Source organism: Gossypium hirsutum, chromosome A09, assembly GCF_007990345.1.
Source record: "Gossypium hirsutum isolate 1008001.06 chromosome A09, Gossypium_hirsutum_v2.1, whole genome shotgun sequence".
Lineage (NCBI taxonomy): Eukaryota > Viridiplantae > Streptophyta > Magnoliopsida > Malvales > Malvaceae > Gossypium > Gossypium hirsutum.
In genome coordinates this window covers 72,288,944-72,310,864 of record NC_053432.1, presented here as the reverse complement: position 1 = coordinate 72,310,864, position 21,921 = coordinate 72,288,944, and the positions used below count along the sequence as shown (strand labels likewise).

Genomic DNA, 21,921 nt, shown 5'->3' with positions numbered 1-21,921 from the left:
ATTTAATCAAAATATAACACAAAATAATACCAAAGAACACATCACCCGAAGAAATGAATATTAGATACAAAATAAATGAAGACGTGCCCCAAGCACCCACAAAATGTTACCAAGAGATTGCCTAAATAGCAAATATGTGTTACGAGAGAATAACAAATAACAAAACATTAGAGAAATAATAATATTGTAATAAATTTTAATTAAATAAATTACTTTTAATAATATTTGAATAATAAAGATTAATATTTTAAAAGTAAAAATATAAAGAGTAAATTTTATATTTAAAAAGAATATAAAAACTTATCATATATTTTAACCCCCAATGGAGTGAAATTTAAGAATCATAAATATTAAAATATTTAAAAATAAATAATACTAATTTATTTAAAAGTAAGGAAGTTATTAAAGTTAATATGTTACTTTTGAAATAACATAATAAAAACTCAATTAAATTGATTATAAATAATATAGATAAAGAATGACTTGTATCTCTTAATTTGAAAATTAAAATATGTGAATTCAATTTTTGATTTTTTTTCTCTATATCGTTAGGTTTGTTCTAAATTTATTCATCCCATTTTAAATAATTTTTGATTCGTGAAGCGAATAAAGTATTGATGAAAAGATTGAGTATTAAGAATTAAAATTTTTATGGTGGAGTGGATTGAGTTTTAATTCGATTGATATGAGTATCTTTATCAATATAAAATGTCGTGAATTTAAATGCGTTGAAATGTATTATCCTCTTATTTATGGGTATTGTTGTCAATATAAAATTATTTATGCTTTCATAAAATTTTTAATGTAATATTTACATTTTGAAAATGATTAATGTAGTGCATGAACTATCAATCTATGTATTATCATAGTATTTGAAATTAACATCGTTAGTGAATTTTAAACTAGTAAATGAAATTTTCACATATGAATTTTTTTTTCTAAATTATCAAATTCATATGGATAATATAACATTATGATAAAAACTAAATAAAATAAAATTTAAATTAAATTAACAACTAATATTAAATAAACTTACATAAACAAAAATGTCACCTTCTCTATTGAAATAAATACTAATATCATATTTTTCAAATAGTTTCCTATTTAAAATCAAGTTTAGTTCACATAAAACCTTAATTGTAAAAATTTGATCTTCATTTTCCTCAAAAAATTTTCCAAAAGACTTTACCCTCCTCACTCGAAAATTTTAGAAACAAAATTGGGAAATCTCATGGTAGTCATATTTGGGAAATTGCTCATGTGGACTATATGATTTAGGAAAAAAATTACATGTTGAATTTTTCATTGACTTATTTAATATGTTAACTTCATGTACCATAGTTTAAGTACAACATTAGACATTTTCAAAATATAAAAACCATAATAAATATTTTATAAAAATATGACATTATCTAAAAGAAATGTAGTCCTAAATTGCAATGGTTTAATATTACATAAGTGGCCAGCCCTAAGCCCAAAAAGTAACTAGAGTTAGGGCCCGATTTTCAAGATCATGGGTTGACTGAATCCAATACCCCATACAAAATGGAAACTTCAAGAGAAAAATAACATTGTATTGATAGAATTATTACTTTTAGGTCAAGATTTTTAATATAATGGAATGATATTTGTGGAGGACCAAATTTCATCATTGCATTTTCTACTTAAAATTTTAATAATGAAACATTAAATAAAAGCGAAAACCGATTAGATTATTGTGGATGTAATGTTGAATTCTCAAAGTTTTATGGGTCGGTTTCTAGATTTATTTTATTTAAATCTTATTATATGTTTATGTTCATGTTATTGTAGTTATCAATACAACCGTGCGTTATAACTTGTAACCTCTTAAAACATAATAGGTGGATTATTTTCAATATTCATTTAAAGAGTTTTCTTTTAAATTTTTTAAAAATGTTTTTAAAAAGTTTGATTTAAGATCTACATGTTTAACATTTATCCAGAAATATTTTTAAAAAGATAAAATGTTTATTTTAGATATGTTGATACTAGGTATAGCAAGGGAGGAGAAAGGATGAGGAGGTGGTGCAAAGAAGGCTAATTCACTTGGATAGGCAAAGAGTCGGAAAATGAGTGAAGTAAGGGAAGAGGAGTAAGGGAACAAAGGAGATTGAGTGCAGGTAAACACTTTGGGTTGCTGAGAAGGCCAAAAGGAGAGATACCCCATTCATCGTTCTATAGGGTTTTTATAGGTGAAGGAGGTCTTGTGTTTTGTAATGCCACGTCACTGACAAATCTAAGACATGGTGATCGTGCGGCCAGGTAGGTGGCAAGGCTATTGTATGTGTGTACACATCACTTGTGGTATGACTTTGACATTCTCCTTCCTGAGATAGTTCGAGGTTGTTATGCATATTGGCCCCCTATAGAGGTGGTTTAGAGGACAAGGCGTCTAGGTGGCTGGTCACCCTGTGACCAGTCAGGTGATGTAAGATGGGAGACCGTCACAATGACCTTCAAATAGGAAACTAACTAAGTGATGTGAAGTAGAGAACCATCTACGAATGCCTCTTAAGTATTCTCTTGTAATTCTACGTGCCCACGTCGGGTAAGAGGTATAATAAAATTTGGTATAAGTAATGTAAAAAACAAGTTACATAAAAAGTAAATTTCCAAAAGTTAGAAGCTAAAAGTTTTAGTCTTTTTAAGCTGACTTAAAAATTTAGTTTAAAAAGCACTTTTTAACTTGAAAAACTATTTATTTAACCTTGTTTAGAGCTTAAAAATTAGTTTAACTTAAAATGTTGCTTTACAAAATTATGGTGGACACACCATTGATAAGTTATTTGTCTACTTTGTCAAAAACCAACCAAAACACATATAGAATTTCATATCCTTTAACTTTAAAGCTCCAAACATGATATCTAAACATTTACATAAGATAAAACTTGACAACCTATCCATTTGAGACATTAAACCAAAATAACCCTAGGTGCATGCCAAATGACCAAAATGAAATACACATTATAAACTTTGTTAAGTCAGAAATGATAGTCGGGATGCTGACTTTAAGTTTCAGGGCTTTGAGGAATACCTAAACCTGCACACGGGAAAATAAATTGTACGCTAAGCAATAGGGCTCAGTGGTACCTTTATGATTCAAGAGATTATAAATTAGTATAAAAGCATGAAAATAAGTATGTGAACTCAAATTGTAACTTGTATAAGTTCATATGTATACACACAAAAGTATTTGTTGAACTAGCTTTATTTAATAAATTGTTTTGATATGACAAATAAAATGTTTTTGAATAAAATTTGTTTTTGAACAAAGAAATTATTAAGTTCAAAGCATAAAAATCATTTCAAGACTTCCAAACATCTTAGAAACTTTTTTGAACGCTTAGAAAATTTTGGACAAAGTTCAAAAACTGTTTTAAACTCTTAAACTTGATTGAAAATTTTCCAAAACGTATCGATACCATACAATTTTTATTGATACCATTGATACCAAAATTGCTCACTAACTTGAATAAAAAATTGAATAAAAGGAATAAGTATCGATACTTTTCAAAATATATCGATACTTATTGAATTTTATCGATACCATCTTTTTATATCGATACTACTTTTGTATTTTGTTTTTATGATTTTTCAGACAATGACAAAAAGTATCGATACCCATTAAAATATATCGATACCTTTTACCAGGTATGGATAAATCATCTTTGGTATTGTTGTAAACTAACTTAACAGTCACTGAACCTGACATTAAATGTTACTAGTATTGATACTCGTAGAAAAAGTATCGATACTTTTTATTGCAGGGGAATTTAATTGTATGATATTTTCATCCCTAATGGCTCTATTTATTTTCTCAATAGCCACAATAATTGAAAATGAATTAGAGGGTATAAATATCATCTTTTAAAGGTCCTACAAAAACAAGAAAAAACATTCAAGCAAAAAGATTAATCAAACAACCTTTGTGCCAAATATTTCATACTTCCTTTCATACACTTGTGAGCTCCATTGCTATTTTATTAGCTCAAGTGTTTTTCTTTGTAATTAAGCTTAATTTGTAAATATTTTGATATTGTAAGGATTATTTCTTTGTTTGCTTTTTTGTATCTTTTTTAAAGGGTTTATGTCTTAAGGTTTAGGTAGAAACCTTAAGAGGATTTGTAAGGTTAAACATTGTCCTCAAAGGTCATCAAATTAGTGAATTTGGGAAAATCCTTAGTTGTGTAAAGCTAATGTAGCGGAGTAGGCAACTGGGGCCAAACCACTGTAAATTTTTGTGTTCAATTTTCTATCCTTTCTCTCTACCATCTACAAAATTTTTAAAAGTCAACTCACCCCCTCTTGGCAATTTCAGTTTGATTATTTGAGCTAACAATATGCATATCCCATTAGGTAAGCCAATTTGCTTAACATTTCAACATTATCATTAAAGTTATACTTTTGCTACACACTTTTCAATTTTATACTTAACAAAGGCATTATTTTAATCAACTTGTCATGATCTATTCTATTACTTACCTTATACTTATTGGTCAATCCGTTTCTGGAGTTTACCAACTGGTTTACATTTGTTTCAGCCTCTAAGGCTTGATTCCATTTGCTTTGCATAATAAGATACATACTTCTCATTTCAAATTAATATATGGACATATTCAAAATCTCAAGCATCATATTAGTTCATTTCAATATAAGTTATCAAACTTATTATTAATGACCCCTATTAACCTAACTCGAATTTCAAGATTGATACATGAAATAAAAAACCTGTATCTCAATTTGGTACTGTAGTGCATCATCAGATATACTAAAAGAAAGTTATTGGCACAAATAGTGCATTATCGGGCAAGTCGAAGCAATTATACTGACACACAAGGTGCATTAACAAACAAACTGAAATAATTATACTAGCACGCATAATGCATCATCGGATGTATCGAAACAAATATACTTCCACACAAATGCATCATCAAGTGTAATGCCCCCAAATTTTAAGTGATTAAATTTGTATGTTATGTTGCATATTGGTTTGCTTGCTTTAATGGTTAAGTGTCCTGAGAAGTGTGGGAAGTCCTGGGTTCAAGCCTGGGCTTTAGCAAAAATTTTGTTTTAATTGAATAAAACCCTTGCTTCTTAATAGTGAGTTCTTAAATAATTGTAGGGAAATCAAGTCACAAGAAGTTTGTTAGTTCAGGGGCTAGTGGCGTGTTACTGTTACTAGGAGGTCTTGAGTTCGAGCCCTGTTGTGTGCAAAGGGTGTTTATTTTGTAGCTCTGCCTGTGGGAAGTTGAGGTTGACCGAAACTCTGCTAGTTGAGGAGAGTTTGAATGGGCGGTTGAGAAGATAATGGAAGAGGGATTTTAGGAGGATTTTAAGAGGATTTTGTGGAATTTGAAAGTGGGGAAGGTTGTGCCGAAATTGAACTCTGGTGTTGGCACAACCTCGTCTATTACGTTAACTATTTCGTGTTAGTCGAACATGGTGGACATGAATTTTCAATAGTATCAGTACTGCTGTACGGTGGTGTCACTGGTTCACGTGTCTGTTGTCGACGACTTCGAGTAGCAGACAATCGTGTTTAGTGTTGGGTAACACGTTCGTTCGCAGAGGGGTAGACATGGTCGCTAGATGTTCGAGCCTCGTCCGAGTTACCTGCATGATATATCAGTAAAGGTAAAGTAGATTGAGGGTTAGGGGTTGACCTTTTGGAAAGAGCAGAGCTGCTGTCTGAGTGTTCTAGTTCGACCAGAGTCGAACGTTGTTGGCGACGTGCTCTCGTTGGTGGGATCGTTCGTCTAGGAAAAGGTGGAGAAGGTTTATCATCGGCTATATCGATGACTGGAGGCGCGGAGAATCGATGCCAATTTTGATTGAGTGAGACCGGAAAGTTGACAGCCGTTTAGTTTCGTGTTTGAACCATGGTGTCCGTGTAGATGACACGAATAGTCGACATTGGTAACTAAGGCGACAGTGGTGGCGGTAGCGGCGTTAGGATATGGAAATAGTGGCAGCGTATTGTGACGGTGGCAACGTTTAGGTTGGGCCAATTTTTTTTAAGAGGGTATTTTGGTGGTTTCGATTTTGGAGGGGGTTTAAGTAATGGGAGTTGGATTTTTTTCTTTGTTTTGTTGAGGAAGAAGATAAAGAGAAAATGAGGTTTAGGGAGGAGAAGAGCGGCAGCGCACAGTGGAAGGCTCCGTTCAGCGGTAGCTTGGTGGTAGAGATCGACGTCGGACGGTGTAAGGAAGAGGGAAAAGGAAAAGAAAATAGAGGTAGGGCGTGGGTGAGGGTTCATCGACGGTGGCGCGGGGTGGTGTGGTGCGAGGCCGGCTACGGGGTACGACGACTGCGACCGGTGATGGGGGTGTGACGGCAGCGACGGCGTGGCTTGGTGTTGAGTTTAGGTTTTGTTTTGAAGAAGATGAAGAAGTTGAGGTTGACCGAAGCTCTGCTAGTTGAGGAGAGTTTGAATGGGCGGTTGAGGAGATAATAGAAGAGGGATTTTAGGAAGATTTTGTGGAATTTGAAAGTGGGGAAGGTTGTGCCGAAATTGAACTCTGGTTCAAGAGAGTTTCGGCTGAGATGGGAAAGGTTGGAAGAGTCAAGTGTTGAAGTTGTTTAGGGGTCTCTTTTGGGAAAATCAGCATTAACTCTCCTCTTTTGTCTTTGGTGCCGAAGTTGGCTATTTTTTTAGTTTGGTTTCCTTGCTTGTTGTGGCCGAATAGTGCTTGTTCATTCGGGTCTTTCTCTTTTTTATGCTTTACGATTTTATGCTCCCTTTCGGACCTTTTTCTTTTGGTTAATTGAACTCTTTTCCCATCTTTCTCATTTGGCATTCTCTTCTCTTCTTGACCGGTTGCTATTATTTCTTTTTCCCCACTCAAACACTTTCGATTTTGTTTCCACCTTCTCCTTTCCACAATCGGTTGTTGTCTCTAGGCCGATTACCTTGTCTCTTCTCCTCTCTTTTTCTTTCGCTTCTCTGCTTTCTCTCAATTCCTTCTCTTTTTATTGGTGGGTGGTCGAATATTGATTGGTAAGTCTCTGTTTGTCTCTGGTCTTTCGGCTTTTCTCCCATTTTCCCTGAATGTCGATTCTCATCTTTTTCCTCTCTTAGTCATAGTGTTCTTTTGGGTTTTAGTACTACTCGAGGAGTGAAGAAATTCATTAGTATTTCAAAAATAATCGGAATCTTTCTTTCGTCTCTCGTTCAAAGATAATCATCAATGAGTCTATTATCAACTTTCGTTAGCGATCTAAGTGGGCTAAAACCACATTCGTTCAAGCAAGGCGTTAGTAAGTAATCTTTTGATCAAGTTTCGGTTAAGGTTCTTTCAACTCGTATGTTAGGTATATAACCAAAGCTTCTGTTGTAGTAGGTTGGAGTGTACATAGGCTAATTCGCTCGTTTTCGCAACCAGATGTATAATCACACTGCTATAAGCGTAGATCGGCAAAAGCCAAAAAAGTATGATTGTTGATGCTACATGAGCGTACGCTCGCTCATGTGGTAATCCGGACGTGTAAAATGTGGGCGTTCGATCGTAGAGGCCACTATAAGCGATTTCATGAGCTTAGGCCACGTGGGTGAACCACACGGACGTGTGGAAATTATTGGGCCAGACTATGTAATACACACGGCCAAGGCTATTTTTGGGCTATATGGGCCACACAGTCGTGTGGGCCCACATTGGTCGCATTATGGGCTTTGGGTCCATTATCACTCTTTGATTGTTAAGGTTGCACGGGTCACCCAAGATGACTGTAGACCTACTGTTGGGTCGGTAAGTATACTTGGACCCCAAACTAATGAAATGACTGCTGTACCCTTACGAGGTAAAATAACTGATATACCCCTATGATATGTATGACTGTATTCGAGCATGACATTCTTGCATACACGTATGATATTATGACATGACATATTGCATGGGGGTGGGTTTGATATATTTGGCAGAAGTGTACTGTACTAACAGCTCTGCTGCAATCACTGATTAATCCCGCACCCAGTGCTATATTTTGGAGTGTAAGGATGGGTGGGTTGATTTTATCCCCACATGGAGTGTAGGGCTGGATGGAGTGGAGTGGAGTGTAGAGGATGGATGGGTAGGATTTCTGATCGCATTACTAATACTGTTACTGTATTAGGCTAAGGCCCACATTGATACCAATACTGTTACGGTTACGACCCTAACTGATACTGGACTGTGATTGAAACGGGCTTAGGCCCAAACTGTATTTGTCTACGGTTTGACTGATTTGTTTTTGAAAAGGGATTACACACTGAGTTTTTCATAAACTCACATTTCTTCTTTCTTGCTCAGGTAATCCTTAAGTGGGTCGGTGCTGCGAAGGACTCGATGGAGGCCACACCACTGCTATTGCTGTTGTTTTAAAATTTTAATCTTTAAGCTATGTAATTTGGGTATTGTTATGTAATAAGGCCTCTTTAAAATTTTACTTTAATTTGGGGTTTTCTTATTTTGATTTATATCTGCTAGTAGTAGGTTGCGGCTTCTAAAAAAAATTTATGTTTTCAAAACACCTCGCTACTACAACTTATTTCAAAAAGCTTCCGTAGTAAACACTGTTTTTTTTAAAAAGTAATAACAAACCCGAAATGATTAACTTTTGCTAAACCTACTTGAGTTTTTAACAACGAACAGGATACCTATAAGTTGGTAGAAGATCACTACAAAGGTTTTTGATTTAATACGATACTTTTCAAGACACACTCCAATGTGACATCGCAGATTTGGCCATAACGTCCAGGCCGGGTTTGGAGTGTTACATCAAGTATACCAAAGATATTATACTAACACATAAGTGCATCATTGAATAAATCAAAGCAGATACAATGGCATGTGATCGCATGATTTCATGATAGGTTTTAAATATTTATAATTAATTATTCTTGAAACTAACTATTATCGCGATGTAGGCAAGTGTACTTATCGAACAGTAGTATAGTTTTAGCAAGACCGGATTGTCGAACCCAAAGGAACTAAAAGTACTAATAATGACTGTCTTTTTATTATCTAGTCTAAGAATAAAGAGGTGTTTGTTTTAACTAACTAATTGTCCAAACTAAGAATTCACAGAGAATAGAATTGGGGAATTACTTTTGGGAAAATTGATTGAATTAAGACAATACCTAAGGAAAAATCCACCTAGACTGTACTTGTTATTTTGGCTCCGAATCAGACAATTTATTCATTTAACTTGTTCCGTAGAGATCCCTAAGTTATGTTATTATCTCTATTCAAGACCAATAATGTCTAATCCCTAGATTGAATAATTGAGACATTTCTCTAATTAACACCCTAGGGTTGCATTAACTCTATCTATGGATCTCCTTATTGGGTTTTACCCTAATTCGGCAAAATCTTGTCACCCTATGTCTAGGCACGCAAACAACTCCGCTTAATTAAGACAAATGTACTTTTAGACAAGGTCTATTCCTCCTCTGAATAAGAGCTTATCTTGAATCAGTATCCTGGAATATCAAAACAAGAATTAATAACACATAATTAAGAACAAGTTAAATATTTATCATACAATTTAGAAAATAATAACAAGATTCGTCTTAGGTTTCATTCCCCTTAGGTATTTAGGGGTTTTAGTTCATAACTAGATAAAAAAACATTTCAGAATAATAAAGAATACAAAACATAAAGAAAACCCAAAACTCCTGAAGGGGAAATTGAGGAGAGATATTCAGTCTTGATGGTGAATCCGACTTCTGGGATGGATCAATCGGCTTCTTTGGAGTAATTCCTTACTCCCTCTCATGTGTCTCATTTTTCTTCCTCCTCTAGGGTGTATTTATAGGCTTTGGAATGCCTAAGAGCCCTCAAAATTAGCCTTTTCTAAATTGGACTCAACTTGGGCTCAGTAAGGAGATGCCCGTGTGACACGCCTATGTGCGTCGTGCTTCGAATCTGCCAAATTGACACGGCCGTGTGAGGAGGTCCAGGCCGTGTTGAATTCGTACTTTGGCCTATTTTCTTCGTTTTTGGCCCGTTTCTCGTTCCTTTCGCTCTCCTATGCTCTCTTAAGTATAAAACATGAAATTAAGGCATTAGGAGCATCGAATTCGCCAATTCTAATGGGAAATCATCCATAAAATACGTTAAACATGGGGTAAAAATATGTATAAATTACGGTTTATTAAACACCCCCACACTTAAGCATTTGCTTGTCCTCAAGCAAAATTCTCAACTCATAATCAAAATAAATTCTTCTCAACTTATAATTTCTATCGATAATATCTCAAGATAATCCATAGGTAATCATACATTGAGAATTCAACTAAAAGAACATAAAAGTTTCAAACATTCCAAGTTGAGTATTTAATCATGCAAACATAGGTGTCTCTCCTCATCTAAGTAATTACCCTTGATTCAGAATATCACAGAATTTCAAATCCTCACTAAAGATTCACTCAAATCACTCGAGGTGTTTAAGGACAATAAATGAAGCACTCAATAGTCAACAATGAAAAGTCATTACCATAGGCTTGCATGAAAATCAAATCTCCACTACTATAATTTAAGATGATACATCAATCAAAAGGTTTTTAGAGGGTTGTAATAAGGTTGGTTAGGGGGTGTGGTCACAAGCTGAAAGAAAGGGTTAGAATCGAGATTGAGTTGAAAAATTACTTAACTAGAAAAATAGCTAGTCATCAATTGCGTACAACAGATCTTTTCTCAGACTATGAAATTTAAATACTGAAGCTTACAACAGAAGATCACTACTAATATGTATACATGTTTTTTTTCTTTTAAGAACAAGTTAGATAACATGGACTAACTATTAAGAACAAGACATAGCTAAGCGATTTATTCAACTCAAATCTCGACAAAAATAGGGATTGATTTAGGAGATTTCAACAATAATGGGTTAAGGGTTAATATTAAGGGTAATACAAGAAATGACTTGTTAGGCTCAAGGGGGTTTATTAGAGGTTAATCGTGGAGGTAGGCTTTTCATGGCATAAGTGGGTTAATTCTAAGTGCCTTAATCATTTTGACATATCAAATCAAATGGTGTGGTCTCCATATGCATAATCAAGCAAGTTCTAGAATAACAGTTCAATATTGACGTACTCAAAGCAATAATAAAAGTGAGCATGAAAGAATTAATAGATGCTCAAAAGGCTCAAAAATCTCACAAAAATTATGGCTTTTTGATGTTTAAAACTTGTGAATTCCAACTCAAAGTAATACCTAAACTTTGGGGAAACAACCTAAGATTTTAAATTCTTAAAAATCAACTTATCATGCTTGATTTTCTAATGTCTTGAGGTTTAAACAATCAATGCATAAATGCCTATGTTTTAATTCAAGATATATCAATCAACTTCATAAATCAATCAAAATTTATCTAAATACGATATGAGAGCTTTTCAAGAGAACAAGGCAGTCATTTAGGGATTTTTCTGATAATGAAATAAATACCCCCCACACTTAAGATGTACATTGCCCTCAATATACAAAGATAGATATAGGAATATAAAAATAAGATAGGGAGAGAAGTGAAACTTCCTGAGTTAAAAATGGATGGAATTCCTGGATTAGCGAGAGCGAGTTGTTGGAAATAAAGCTAGAGGATAAACATGATTCTGAAGGACAAAAGGAGAATTTGGGGAATAATTTGATAGTAATCATAAAGATAAGCGGTGTTTAAAAACAAAAGAATCTTCAAAAATTAATAAAATAAAAATAAAATAAAATAAGATAGATAATCTAATTTTTCAAGTGGCACGACCGGTGCACACGCCCATGTGGATTGTGTCCCACCCCGTGTTTGTCGCGAAGTGAGATGTCGTCACACGGCCTTCGAGCACACAAGTGTGTATAGGCCGTATGTCCTCATATCATGTTACACGACCGTGTGTGATGTAGTTCGCTTCTCCCACGATCGTGTAGGTCTTCGCACGCCTGTATTATTTTGACAGTGTCGTCCACGGGTGCTAAACACGGGTGTGTCGCACGTCCGTGTTCGTTTGGCAATTTTGACCACAGCCAGGTCGCACGTCCGTGACCACTTATCACATCCCGTGTTGGGAAATATAACTTTTACCCTGTTTTCGCACGGCCGTATCGTACGGTCGTATGGAGTTGGGAACCTGTGCTTCAAAGACACTGTTAGTGACCTAGATGTTTAAAACTTGAAATTTAAATAATTTAAAACCGTTAGTACTCGGGTTACCTCCCAAGAAGCGTTTATTTATAGTCTAAGCTCGACTTACCTTCTCCATTGAATGATTATTGTGGTTTGAGGAGTTTATACTCCTCACTCCTGCTATCAATCTCATCAAAATAAGGTTTTAAACGGGTGTTGTTTACCTTAAAAGTGCCGAACTTGGGATAACTTGCCTCGATCGTACCGAATGGGAAAATGCTGAGTACCGTAAATGGGATTTCTTTATTCGATGTGGTAGCGACAATGTGGGGATCTGCGGCATCTAATAAGACTCTGTCTCCAACCTTAAGTTGATTTGAAAAGGTATTGAGCTCGTTCTGTCGTAGATTCAGTTTGTCGAGTGTTATCAGTTTATGCGTCCGCCATTCATCTAGCTCCTCAATTTGTAGCCTTCGATCTTCATGAATAGTTTCTCTACTATTGCTTGAGAATTACTCATGTACTTCCTTTAGACTCATTTCCTGCAAAGAAGGTTGCACCATATTGTCAATTTTAGTAGAATGGTTTAGACGATCACCTTCAATTTCCAATGTGTTGCCGGAATTGTGAGCTTGAAAGGTGATTGTTTCGTCTCCCACACGGAATGTGAGTTCACCTGTGCCAACATCAATAATTATTTTAGCAGTTGCTATCCTCATCTATGTCTAGAACAATGAAGTCAACAGGAAATATAAATTTGTCGATTTTAACTAGTACATCTTCAATAATACCCCTAGGGAATCTTATAGTTTTATCTGCTAATTGAATGCTCATCCTAGTCTGTTTGGGTTTCCCGAGACCTAGTTGCTTAAACATTTTGTAAGGCATGACGTTGATACTAGCCCCTAAATCAGCTAATGCATTATTAACATCTAAACTACCAATTAAGCAAGGAATCGTAAAACTCCCTAGATCTTTTAATTTTTTCGGTAGCTTATTTTGCTGAATAGCTGATCACACTGCGTTTAGCTCCACATGCGACGCCTCGTCCAACTTTCGCTTATTTGCTAAAAACTCCTTTAAAAATTTCATTGCGTTTAGCATCTGCGATAGAGCTTCAATAAACGGTAAGTTAATGGCACACGAGGTTTATATTCGACATTCACTGATTTGTTTTTATTATGACCTACCTCACCTTAACCTTTGCTTACCACAGTTTCTTGCCTCGGTTCTGGTTCCGGCTCAACGACTCCTTCGTCATCTTGAATATTAATTGCGTTGAGCTGTTCCCTTGGGTTGGGTTCAGTATTACTTGGCAAGCTACCTTGTGGCCGTTCGGAGATTAGTTTGGAAAGCTGGCATATCTGAGTTTCGAGCCCTTAGATCGACGCTTGTTGATTTTTAAGTGCTGTCTCGGTGTTCTGAAAATGGGTTTCTGACACTGATATAAACTTTGAGAGCATCTCTTCAAGGTTTGGCTTCTTTTCCTGTTGATAGGATGGTTGTTGAAAACCCGAAGGATGTTTTGGTCTTTGATTTCCTTGACCGTCCCGCGAGAAGTTGGGGTGGTTCCTCCAACCTACATTGTAAGTGTTACTATATGGGTTATTTTGGGATCGAGAGTTATTGTTACCCATATATTGGACTTGTTCCTCCTCGATGCTAGGGTTGAAGGGTTGATACTCTGTCTATGCTCCTCCTCCAATCGTTTCGCACTTCATTACTGGATGTACATGAACAGAACCAAGTAAACCATCAATCTTTTTATTTAGAAGTTCTACCTGATTTGATAGTATAATAATCGAATCGACGTTATAAACGCCTGTTGTTTTAGTTGGCTTAGTCCTCATGACTTGCCACTGATAGTTATTCAGAGACATCTCCTTTATAAACTCATAGGCATCTTCAGGTGTTTTATTATTGATGGTTCCGTCAGCAGCTGCGTCAACCATTTGTCGAGTCGAAGGATCCAGGCCATTATGGAACGTTTTAACTTGTAGCTAAAGCGGTAACCCATGGTGATGACACCTTCTCAGTAAGTCTTTGTATCTCTCTCATGCATCGTAAAGAGTTTGTAAGTCCATCTGCACAAACGAAGAGATATCATTACGTAATTTATCCGTTTTAGCCGGCGGAAAATATTTTAATAGGAATTTTTTGGTCATTTGTTCCCAAGTAGTGATTGACCCTCGTGGTAATAAGTTCAACCACTGTTTAGCTTTGTTTCTCAATGAAAAAGGGAATAACTGAAGACGAATGGCATCATCAGAAACACCATTAATTTTAAATGTATTGCATAGTTCTAAAAAGTTTGCTAAGTGAGCGTTGGGATCCTCATCTTGCAAACCATCAAACTGAACAAATTACTGTATCATTTGAATTGTGTTAGGTTTCAGTTCAAAAGTATTTGCAGCTACAGCAGGTCTAACTATGCTTGATTCAGTTCCTGTTAAAGAAGGTTTAGCATAATCATACATAGTGCGTGGAGCAGGATTTTGATTAACCGCAATTACAGGAGGTAGCTGATTGTCTTGGTTTTCAGCCATCTCTTCTGTTGGGGGTTGAGTATTGTCCTCTTGCTCGTTCTCTATGTATCTTAAGCTTCGCCTTATTTCTCTTTGATGTCTGCGAACTGTGCGATCGATTTATTCGTCAAAAAGTAGTGGTCCTGACGGGTTTCTTCTAGTCATAAACTATAAAAACCTGCCAAGAGAAAGAAAAAGTAAATTAATAAATAATAAAATTAAAATTAAAATTAGATTGGAAGAAAAATAAATGGCTAAAGTAATAAAAATTGAGCGTTCCTAATATCTTAGTTCCCCGGCAACGGCGCCAAAAACTTGATCGCGTGATTTTGTGATAGGTTTTAAATATTTATAATTAATCGTTCTTGAAACTAACTATTATCGCGATGTAGGCAAGTGTACCTATCGAACAGTAGTATAGTTTTAGCAACACTGGATTGTTGAACCCAAAGGAACTAAAAGTACTAGTAATGACTGTCTTTTTATTATTTAGCCTAAGAATAAATAGGTGTTTTTTTTAACTAACTAATTGCCTAAACTAAGAATTCACACAGAATAGAATTGGGGAATTGCTTTTGGGAAAATCGATTGAATTAAGACAATACCTAAAGAAAAATCCACCTAGACTGTACTTGTTATTCTGGCTCCGAATCGGACGATTTATTCATTTAACTTGTTCCGTAGAGATCCCTAAGTTATGTTATTATCCCTATTCAAGATTAATAACGTCTAATCCCTAGATTGAATAATTGAGACCTTTCTCTAATTAACACCCTACGGTTGCATTAACTCGATCTATAGGTCCCCTTATTAGGTTTCACCCTAATCCGGCAAAATCTTGTCACCCTATGTCTAGGTGCACAAACAACTCTGCTTAATTAAGACAAATACTCTTATACAGGGTCTATTTGTCCTCTGAATAAAAGCTTATCTTGAATCAGTATTCTGGGATATCAAAACAAGAATTAAGAATACATAATTAAGAACAAGTTAAATATTTATCATACAATTCAGAAAATAATAACAATATTCGTCTTAGGTTTCATTCCCCTTAGATATTTAGGGGTTTTAGTTCATAACTAGATAAGAAAACATCTTAGAATAATAAAGAATACAAAACATAAAGAAAACCCAAAATTTTTGAAGGGGAAATTGAGGAGAGATATTCAGTCTTGATGGTGAACCTGGCTTCTCAGATGGATCAATCGGCTTCCTTAGAGTAATTCCTTACTCCCTCTCCCGTGTCTCCTTTTTCTTCCTCCTCTAAGGTGTATTTATAGGCTTTGGAATGCCTAAGAGCCCTCAAAATTAGCCTTTTCCGAATTAGACTCAACTTGGGCTTGGCAGGGACACGCCCGTGTGCGTCGTGCTTCGAATCTGCCAAATTGACACGTCCATGTGATCTGCCCGTGTGAGGAGGTTCAGGCCGTGTTAAATTCGAGCTTTGGCCCATTTTCTCCGTTTTTGGCCCGTTTCTCGTTCCTTTCGCTCTCCTATGCTCTCCTAAGCATAAAACATGAAATTAAGACATTAGGAGCATCGAATTCACCAATTCTAATGGGAAATCATCCATAAAATGCGTTAAACATGGGGTAAAAATATGTATAAATTACGGTTTATCAGCATGTAAGTGCATCATTGGCTAAATTGAAGTATAAACCTGTACAATTAATAAAGTAACGAATTTCCAATATCATCATATAGTTCAATTCACATCGCATCATTCTCAATTCAAAATAAACTCATCATTTCATCAAAAATAATACATAATTCAGCTCAATTTCATACTAATTTCCTATATCAGTTAAGTCATACAATTTTTTATTCTATTTAATTTAGTCCCTATCTTGATATTCAATTTCAACCATAACATGTCAACTTAATAACCATTAACAACTCACCTCAATATTATATGATGCAAAATATCATGATTATGTAGTAATTAGATTGATATCGGGTCATAGAGATACAAACCGAAAGCTTGTGTCACTCGTCGTCGGCTCCTGCCTTTCTTTTCTTTCTTGAAGATCCTGCATCTTCTTTAGCTACGAATAATAATTCAATAATAATACAATATCAATTTCCATATCAAATCACATTCAAATTCAAAGTCATGCATATTTTGCAATCTATTCAATTTAGTCCCTAAACCCGAGACAAACATTACTTTCAAGCTAAGGCTTCGAATTGAAATCTAATTTCACATTTACTCACTAAGGACCTCCTATTTCTTACTCTTACAAAAAATTCATGTCAATTTTATATTTTATTCAATTTGGTCCCTAATGCACGAAGCTAACAGTTAAGCTTTACAATTTAGTTCTTTTCTTAAACTAAGATTAATTTTTATCAATTTAACACCTAAAACATCCAATTCTCAACAGTGACATCACATCAAAACTTCACTAATTGATTAAATCGATAATTAGGTTAGCTTAATTAAGCTTCCGAGATAAAAAAAATTCTATAAAAATAATAGGAAAATGGCTAGGGACTTGCTTGAAATTGAAGTTAAAAGCTTGAAAATCGTTAAAAATGGCATTAAGTCTTTCTTCTCTTCTTCAATTTGGTTGAGAAGATGAGTTCATTTCTCTTTCCACGGAAATTTGGCTTATATAATGGGATTAATTTGTTAATTATGTTAATTAACCTTAATTTAATTAAACAAAGTTTAATTTACTTAAGTTAATGACTATGCAATCACACCATCCAATAAGACACACTTTATCATGTTTAATTGCAATTTAAGTCCCCAAGCCATTTCTTGATTAAAAATCTAGTGCGATTGGACTTTACAATTTAGTCCCTAGGCCTTAATTAACCACAATTTCGATTAAATCACTAAACCAAATTTCAATTTATCAATATAATAACTCCATAAAAATCCTTATTTAATATTTACAGATTCAATTTTCAAAAACAAGATCTCATAAAATTAATTTTCGACACCACTAAATTTCAAGTCGTTACAAAAGACCATTCAAATTTACCCTTCATTCTTTTGATGGTATGAATTATGGAAAGAATAAATGAAATAAGGTGAGTGGACATTTGTGTAAATATTTTTGACATCTTTCAAAGATGAGGAAGTGCAAAAAAAAAAAAAAAAGCAAACCCAGGGTATTTTGGAAGGATGGCCCATAAGAAAGCCCCGGAAGGTGGCAATTCCAAAATGATTCATGTGGCTGAATTCATGTTGTAGAGTTGGTCCCAATGAGTAGACATATTTCAGAAACTTATGCCGCAGCCGGAGGGTCCCCATTTTCCACCAAATGGAATATCAACTTAGCCATCATATCATTTATTACTTCTAAATTACTATAACGTCCGATGCAACTCCTTTCCAAATTGTTAGCTACACCCAAAATGAAAGAACCAATCCTGCCCTAATCTCTTCCAAGAATATTATGTATCCAATTCAATACAAAAATCATCTGCGAAGTTAAATTAGATTCAATAATTTGATATTCTAATTTCTATATTTACAATCTTTTTTTTTCTATTCCAAACAAAACCATTTGCAAAGTTTGGGAAAAAACATTAACACACTGACAAATCCTAGTTGCAGACCTAGAAAGCCTTCAAACAGATATTCAGCAACAGGGGGGGTTAAGTTGAACTAAGAACAAGGATAGGTGGCCAAAGTCTCATTGGCTGTATATATTCTAATTTTTTTTGTCTTTTGAAAGTAGGGAGCATTAAGATATGATTGTTGAAGAAAGAGTGATCTTTCAAACCAGAAGTATCAAATTTCAAAACCCAAATTTGATGTTTATTCAATCGTTCAATCCCCCCACAAAATTTCTGTTTATTTTCTAACCTTTTGGACTAAGCTATTGAAAACAGTTTAGTAGGTAATTAGTATGAACACAATCTTACATTTGAAACCAATCTTAAAAGGATTACCTTTTGATAAGATTATTATCCAAAAATTCCGTAGAATTAATGTTAACCCATATCAAGAATCCAAAAACAAGCAACAAAAACTTTCAAGGCGACAATCACAATCTCATTTACATACATGTCGTTGATGATATCAAAATCTTGCCAGTTACAATATTTCTTCATTGAAGAATATATACACCCAGATCGTAGGAAAGAGGGAATTGTTTGTTTTTATTTTTGTTAAAGTTGTTTAATTCTGGGTGGCTCTCCTTCTCTCTGAGAAGGACTTTTCCAAAATCCAGTACCATAGAATCTTTGCCACATCTCTTTTTCCAGTTCCATCACCGCTTTCTCTGCTTCTTCAGTAGCCTCCACATCTGGGAAAAAATCCTCCACTACCACTGTGTGAATCTGCAACTCGCTATTATCTTCAATTCCACAATGAGGCCGGTGGTTTTTCGGCTGAAGCAACCCTTTTTCCCTCAACTTACGCCGCCGTTTCAGGCGGAGAGCACGGCGGCATAGCCCCGCTGGAACCTTGTAAAATGCTAAAACTAGGAGGTTTGCTATTGTGCAAGGACAGCAGCAACAAATAACCGCACACTCGGCTGTGGTACCCCCACAAAACTCCCCAAACTTGGCACTATTCCTGGAACTGCTCCTTGTGGTGCTGCTGCTACTTCCGCCGTCGTCGGTACTGGAGGAACAGAAGGAATTGGAAGAAGAACCGCTTTGCAGCAAGGGTTGCCGCCGTTGGACGGACGTTGGGGTCCTAAAAATTATCTGGCGAGACATTATTTAATACAAAAAAATGATGTTTTGGTTTTGTTTTCCTTTTTGCAACAAAGGGAACTGTCGAATTCTAAAAGAAACAAAAATGAAATTTGGAATTTGAAAAAATGGTCGGTTAAAATAATGATACAGACGATGAAAGAAAGAAGCCACTTTTCCACGGGCTTCGACCTTGTGATTCTCGAATCTCAACACAGTGGACAGAAATCCCCCAAAATGAAAGAAAAGATTTGACTCAACTGCTTGAAAGAAACCCAACAATCTGAAAAAACGGGAAATCAAATGAAATGAAATCGAACCTCTTCTCTTTAAGAATCTAAGATTACAAGAACCCACCAAGAATCAGAGGATAGAGAGAAGAAGAAAGGGGTTCTTGGGTTGATGATGGCTTTGAAGAGGCGTACACTGCTAAAACAGGGGAATACAGCTTAAGAGAAGAAGAAGAAAAATATAAAATGAAAGCTGTCTTCTGAATTTGTGTGACCAGGATTTCACACACCAAGTATTTCGTATCTATCTTCGATAATAAAGGCTGTTACCGTGGAGTAGTATTAAAAATATATATTTTTCCGAGTCAAACAGAAAATCAAAGACTGGGGCGAAGAAGAAGCCAAAACAAGATAAATGTGAAAGAATATGAGTTCATCGAGCCCACGGGGGTGTGTCCACTTGCGCTACTACTTACCACTTGGGTGCTTGTGAAATTATCAGGTGAAAAATGATGGATTAAACGAGTATCTTGGGAACACAGCGAGTTGTGAGTGTTTAGGGTGATGATTAGATTTGGATTGAGATGGAAGGGAGTTTGTGTTTATAAAGGCATGGGCCATCATACTCGACTTCCACGGCACTATTTTGCTTTAAAGTGTCCCATTCAACCATGCCATCATCTCCTTCTTCCTACCAACGTACGTGCTTTCACAACTCCCGATTCTCTTTCGGTTTAGCCGGCCCTCTTCCTAATTATTCTATGACATATCATCTCTTTTATTTCAACAAAATAATAACTAATTATGACTTTTTCTTATTATAATCATCTTTCAACTACTAAATCAAATGTTTAATATTCTAATTTAGATTTTCTTTTTCTTTTTCTCTGACCAACTTTTCTGTGCTAATTTTAACACTTAATGGCATCCAACAAAACCAAATCCTTTGTCAAGTAATAAAGAATGGATTTATTATATACAAGAATTAAAAGTACAAGTCACTTGTTGCTTCTCATGATGTAGTTGACATATCAAATCTAAAGTAGTAATTAAAGTTTGTTCCAAAAAGAAAATTTAAAAATTAAAATGGCAAATCATAAAACCACAAATCTTCACTTCCTTATTGTAAGCATTAAGTAGGTATGTTATACATATGGGACAACAACATTGCTTATGCAAATGACTTTTACTTGTAAATTAAAACTATTTCCCCATATTGGGATGTGTTATTCTGCAAGATTTTAAGGGACAGAAATAGAGTAGCTAATTGTATTACTAAAGAGACTATAAACAAAATGAAGCAATTAATTATTTATGTAGATCCACCAGCGTGTATGATAAATCTATTAGAAGATAATATTCATCATGCGATGCATACATTAATGATGAAATATCAATACTAATATAATTTAGCTTTCACTAATGTTTTATTATTTACCAAAAAAAAATTATTCAATAATCATCATCATTACCTTTAATTATTTAAACAACTTCAAGCATTGAGGTGAAATCTTATTTAATATCAAGTAATTTATGTTCTTTTCTGGTTAAAATTTCTGTATGTTTCGATTAGTTTAGGTTAACATCAATTTATATTAATACAAAATTTTGGTATTTTAAACTAATTTTTAAATTGTTTTATTTTAGCTAATTTTATTTTCTTTTTTTTAAGGAAAATCATTTTAATTTTTCTGTAATTACATTTAAAATTAATAGTTATGAAATTAATTTATTCAATCTAATTAATGGTTTTAAATTTTATATTTATATGGATGTAATTGAAATATATTTTTGTATACATAATATATAAATTTTTTTACGAAAATAATATATATAATTTATTAAGAAACTACAAACTAGATTATAAATATATATGTGAAAGAATCTTTAAATATATATACAATTTATCAGGAAACTAAAACTTAGATTATAAATATATATGCGAAAAATATTTTAAAATATCGATAAATCTAAAATAGTACACCAAAATATGTCAACACTAATACGTAGCGTTACAAGATAGAAATAATACGTTATACAGTACTAACTACCTTGATCTAAATTTTCATAGGCGTCTATGTCTATTTAATATTCTAATAGCCTATCTCATGTTTATGTAGACCTTGACTCCATTGATTGTTTAATATTTTAATTGCCTCTCACAAGGTGGTCAAGTTTCGTGTTTTTTGTTACATGCCGAATCATTTAGGTAATTGGATTTTGGGCTTTAATTATTATTTGAAGTTTGTTTTGTCTTTGATACTAAATTTTGGGGTATTTTAGATGGGTTGATTCTTTTACAAAAACAAGGCATGGATAAGGTGTTGATTCATACGGATAGCTTTGAAATAGTCCAAGCAATTCAAGGGAGGAATCCAGAATGTTTGAGTTCAACTCTA

At 34.4% G+C, this 21,921-nt stretch overlaps 1 protein-coding gene across 1 annotated transcript; it reads right to left on the bottom strand.

The window, feature by feature from the left end:
* Nucleotides 1-18,623: 18,623 nt before the first annotated feature.
* On the bottom strand, nucleotides 18,624-20,192 carry LOC107889459 (uncharacterized). Its single transcript, XM_016813884.2, has one exon. It carries the CDS (start codon nucleotides 19,314-19,316, stop codon nucleotides 18,762-18,764), a length of 555 nt encoding a protein of 184 aa, XP_016669373.1. The 5' UTR covers nucleotides 19,317-20,192; the 3' UTR covers nucleotides 18,624-18,761.
* Between the last annotated feature and the right edge of the window lie 1,729 nt (nucleotides 20,193-21,921).

Excerpts from the sequence above, each read along its gene's own strand:
- LOC107889459 (XM_016813884.2), bottom strand. The coding sequence starts at position 19,316 with ATGTCTCGCCAGATAATTTTTAGGACCCCAACGTCCGTCCAACGGCGG.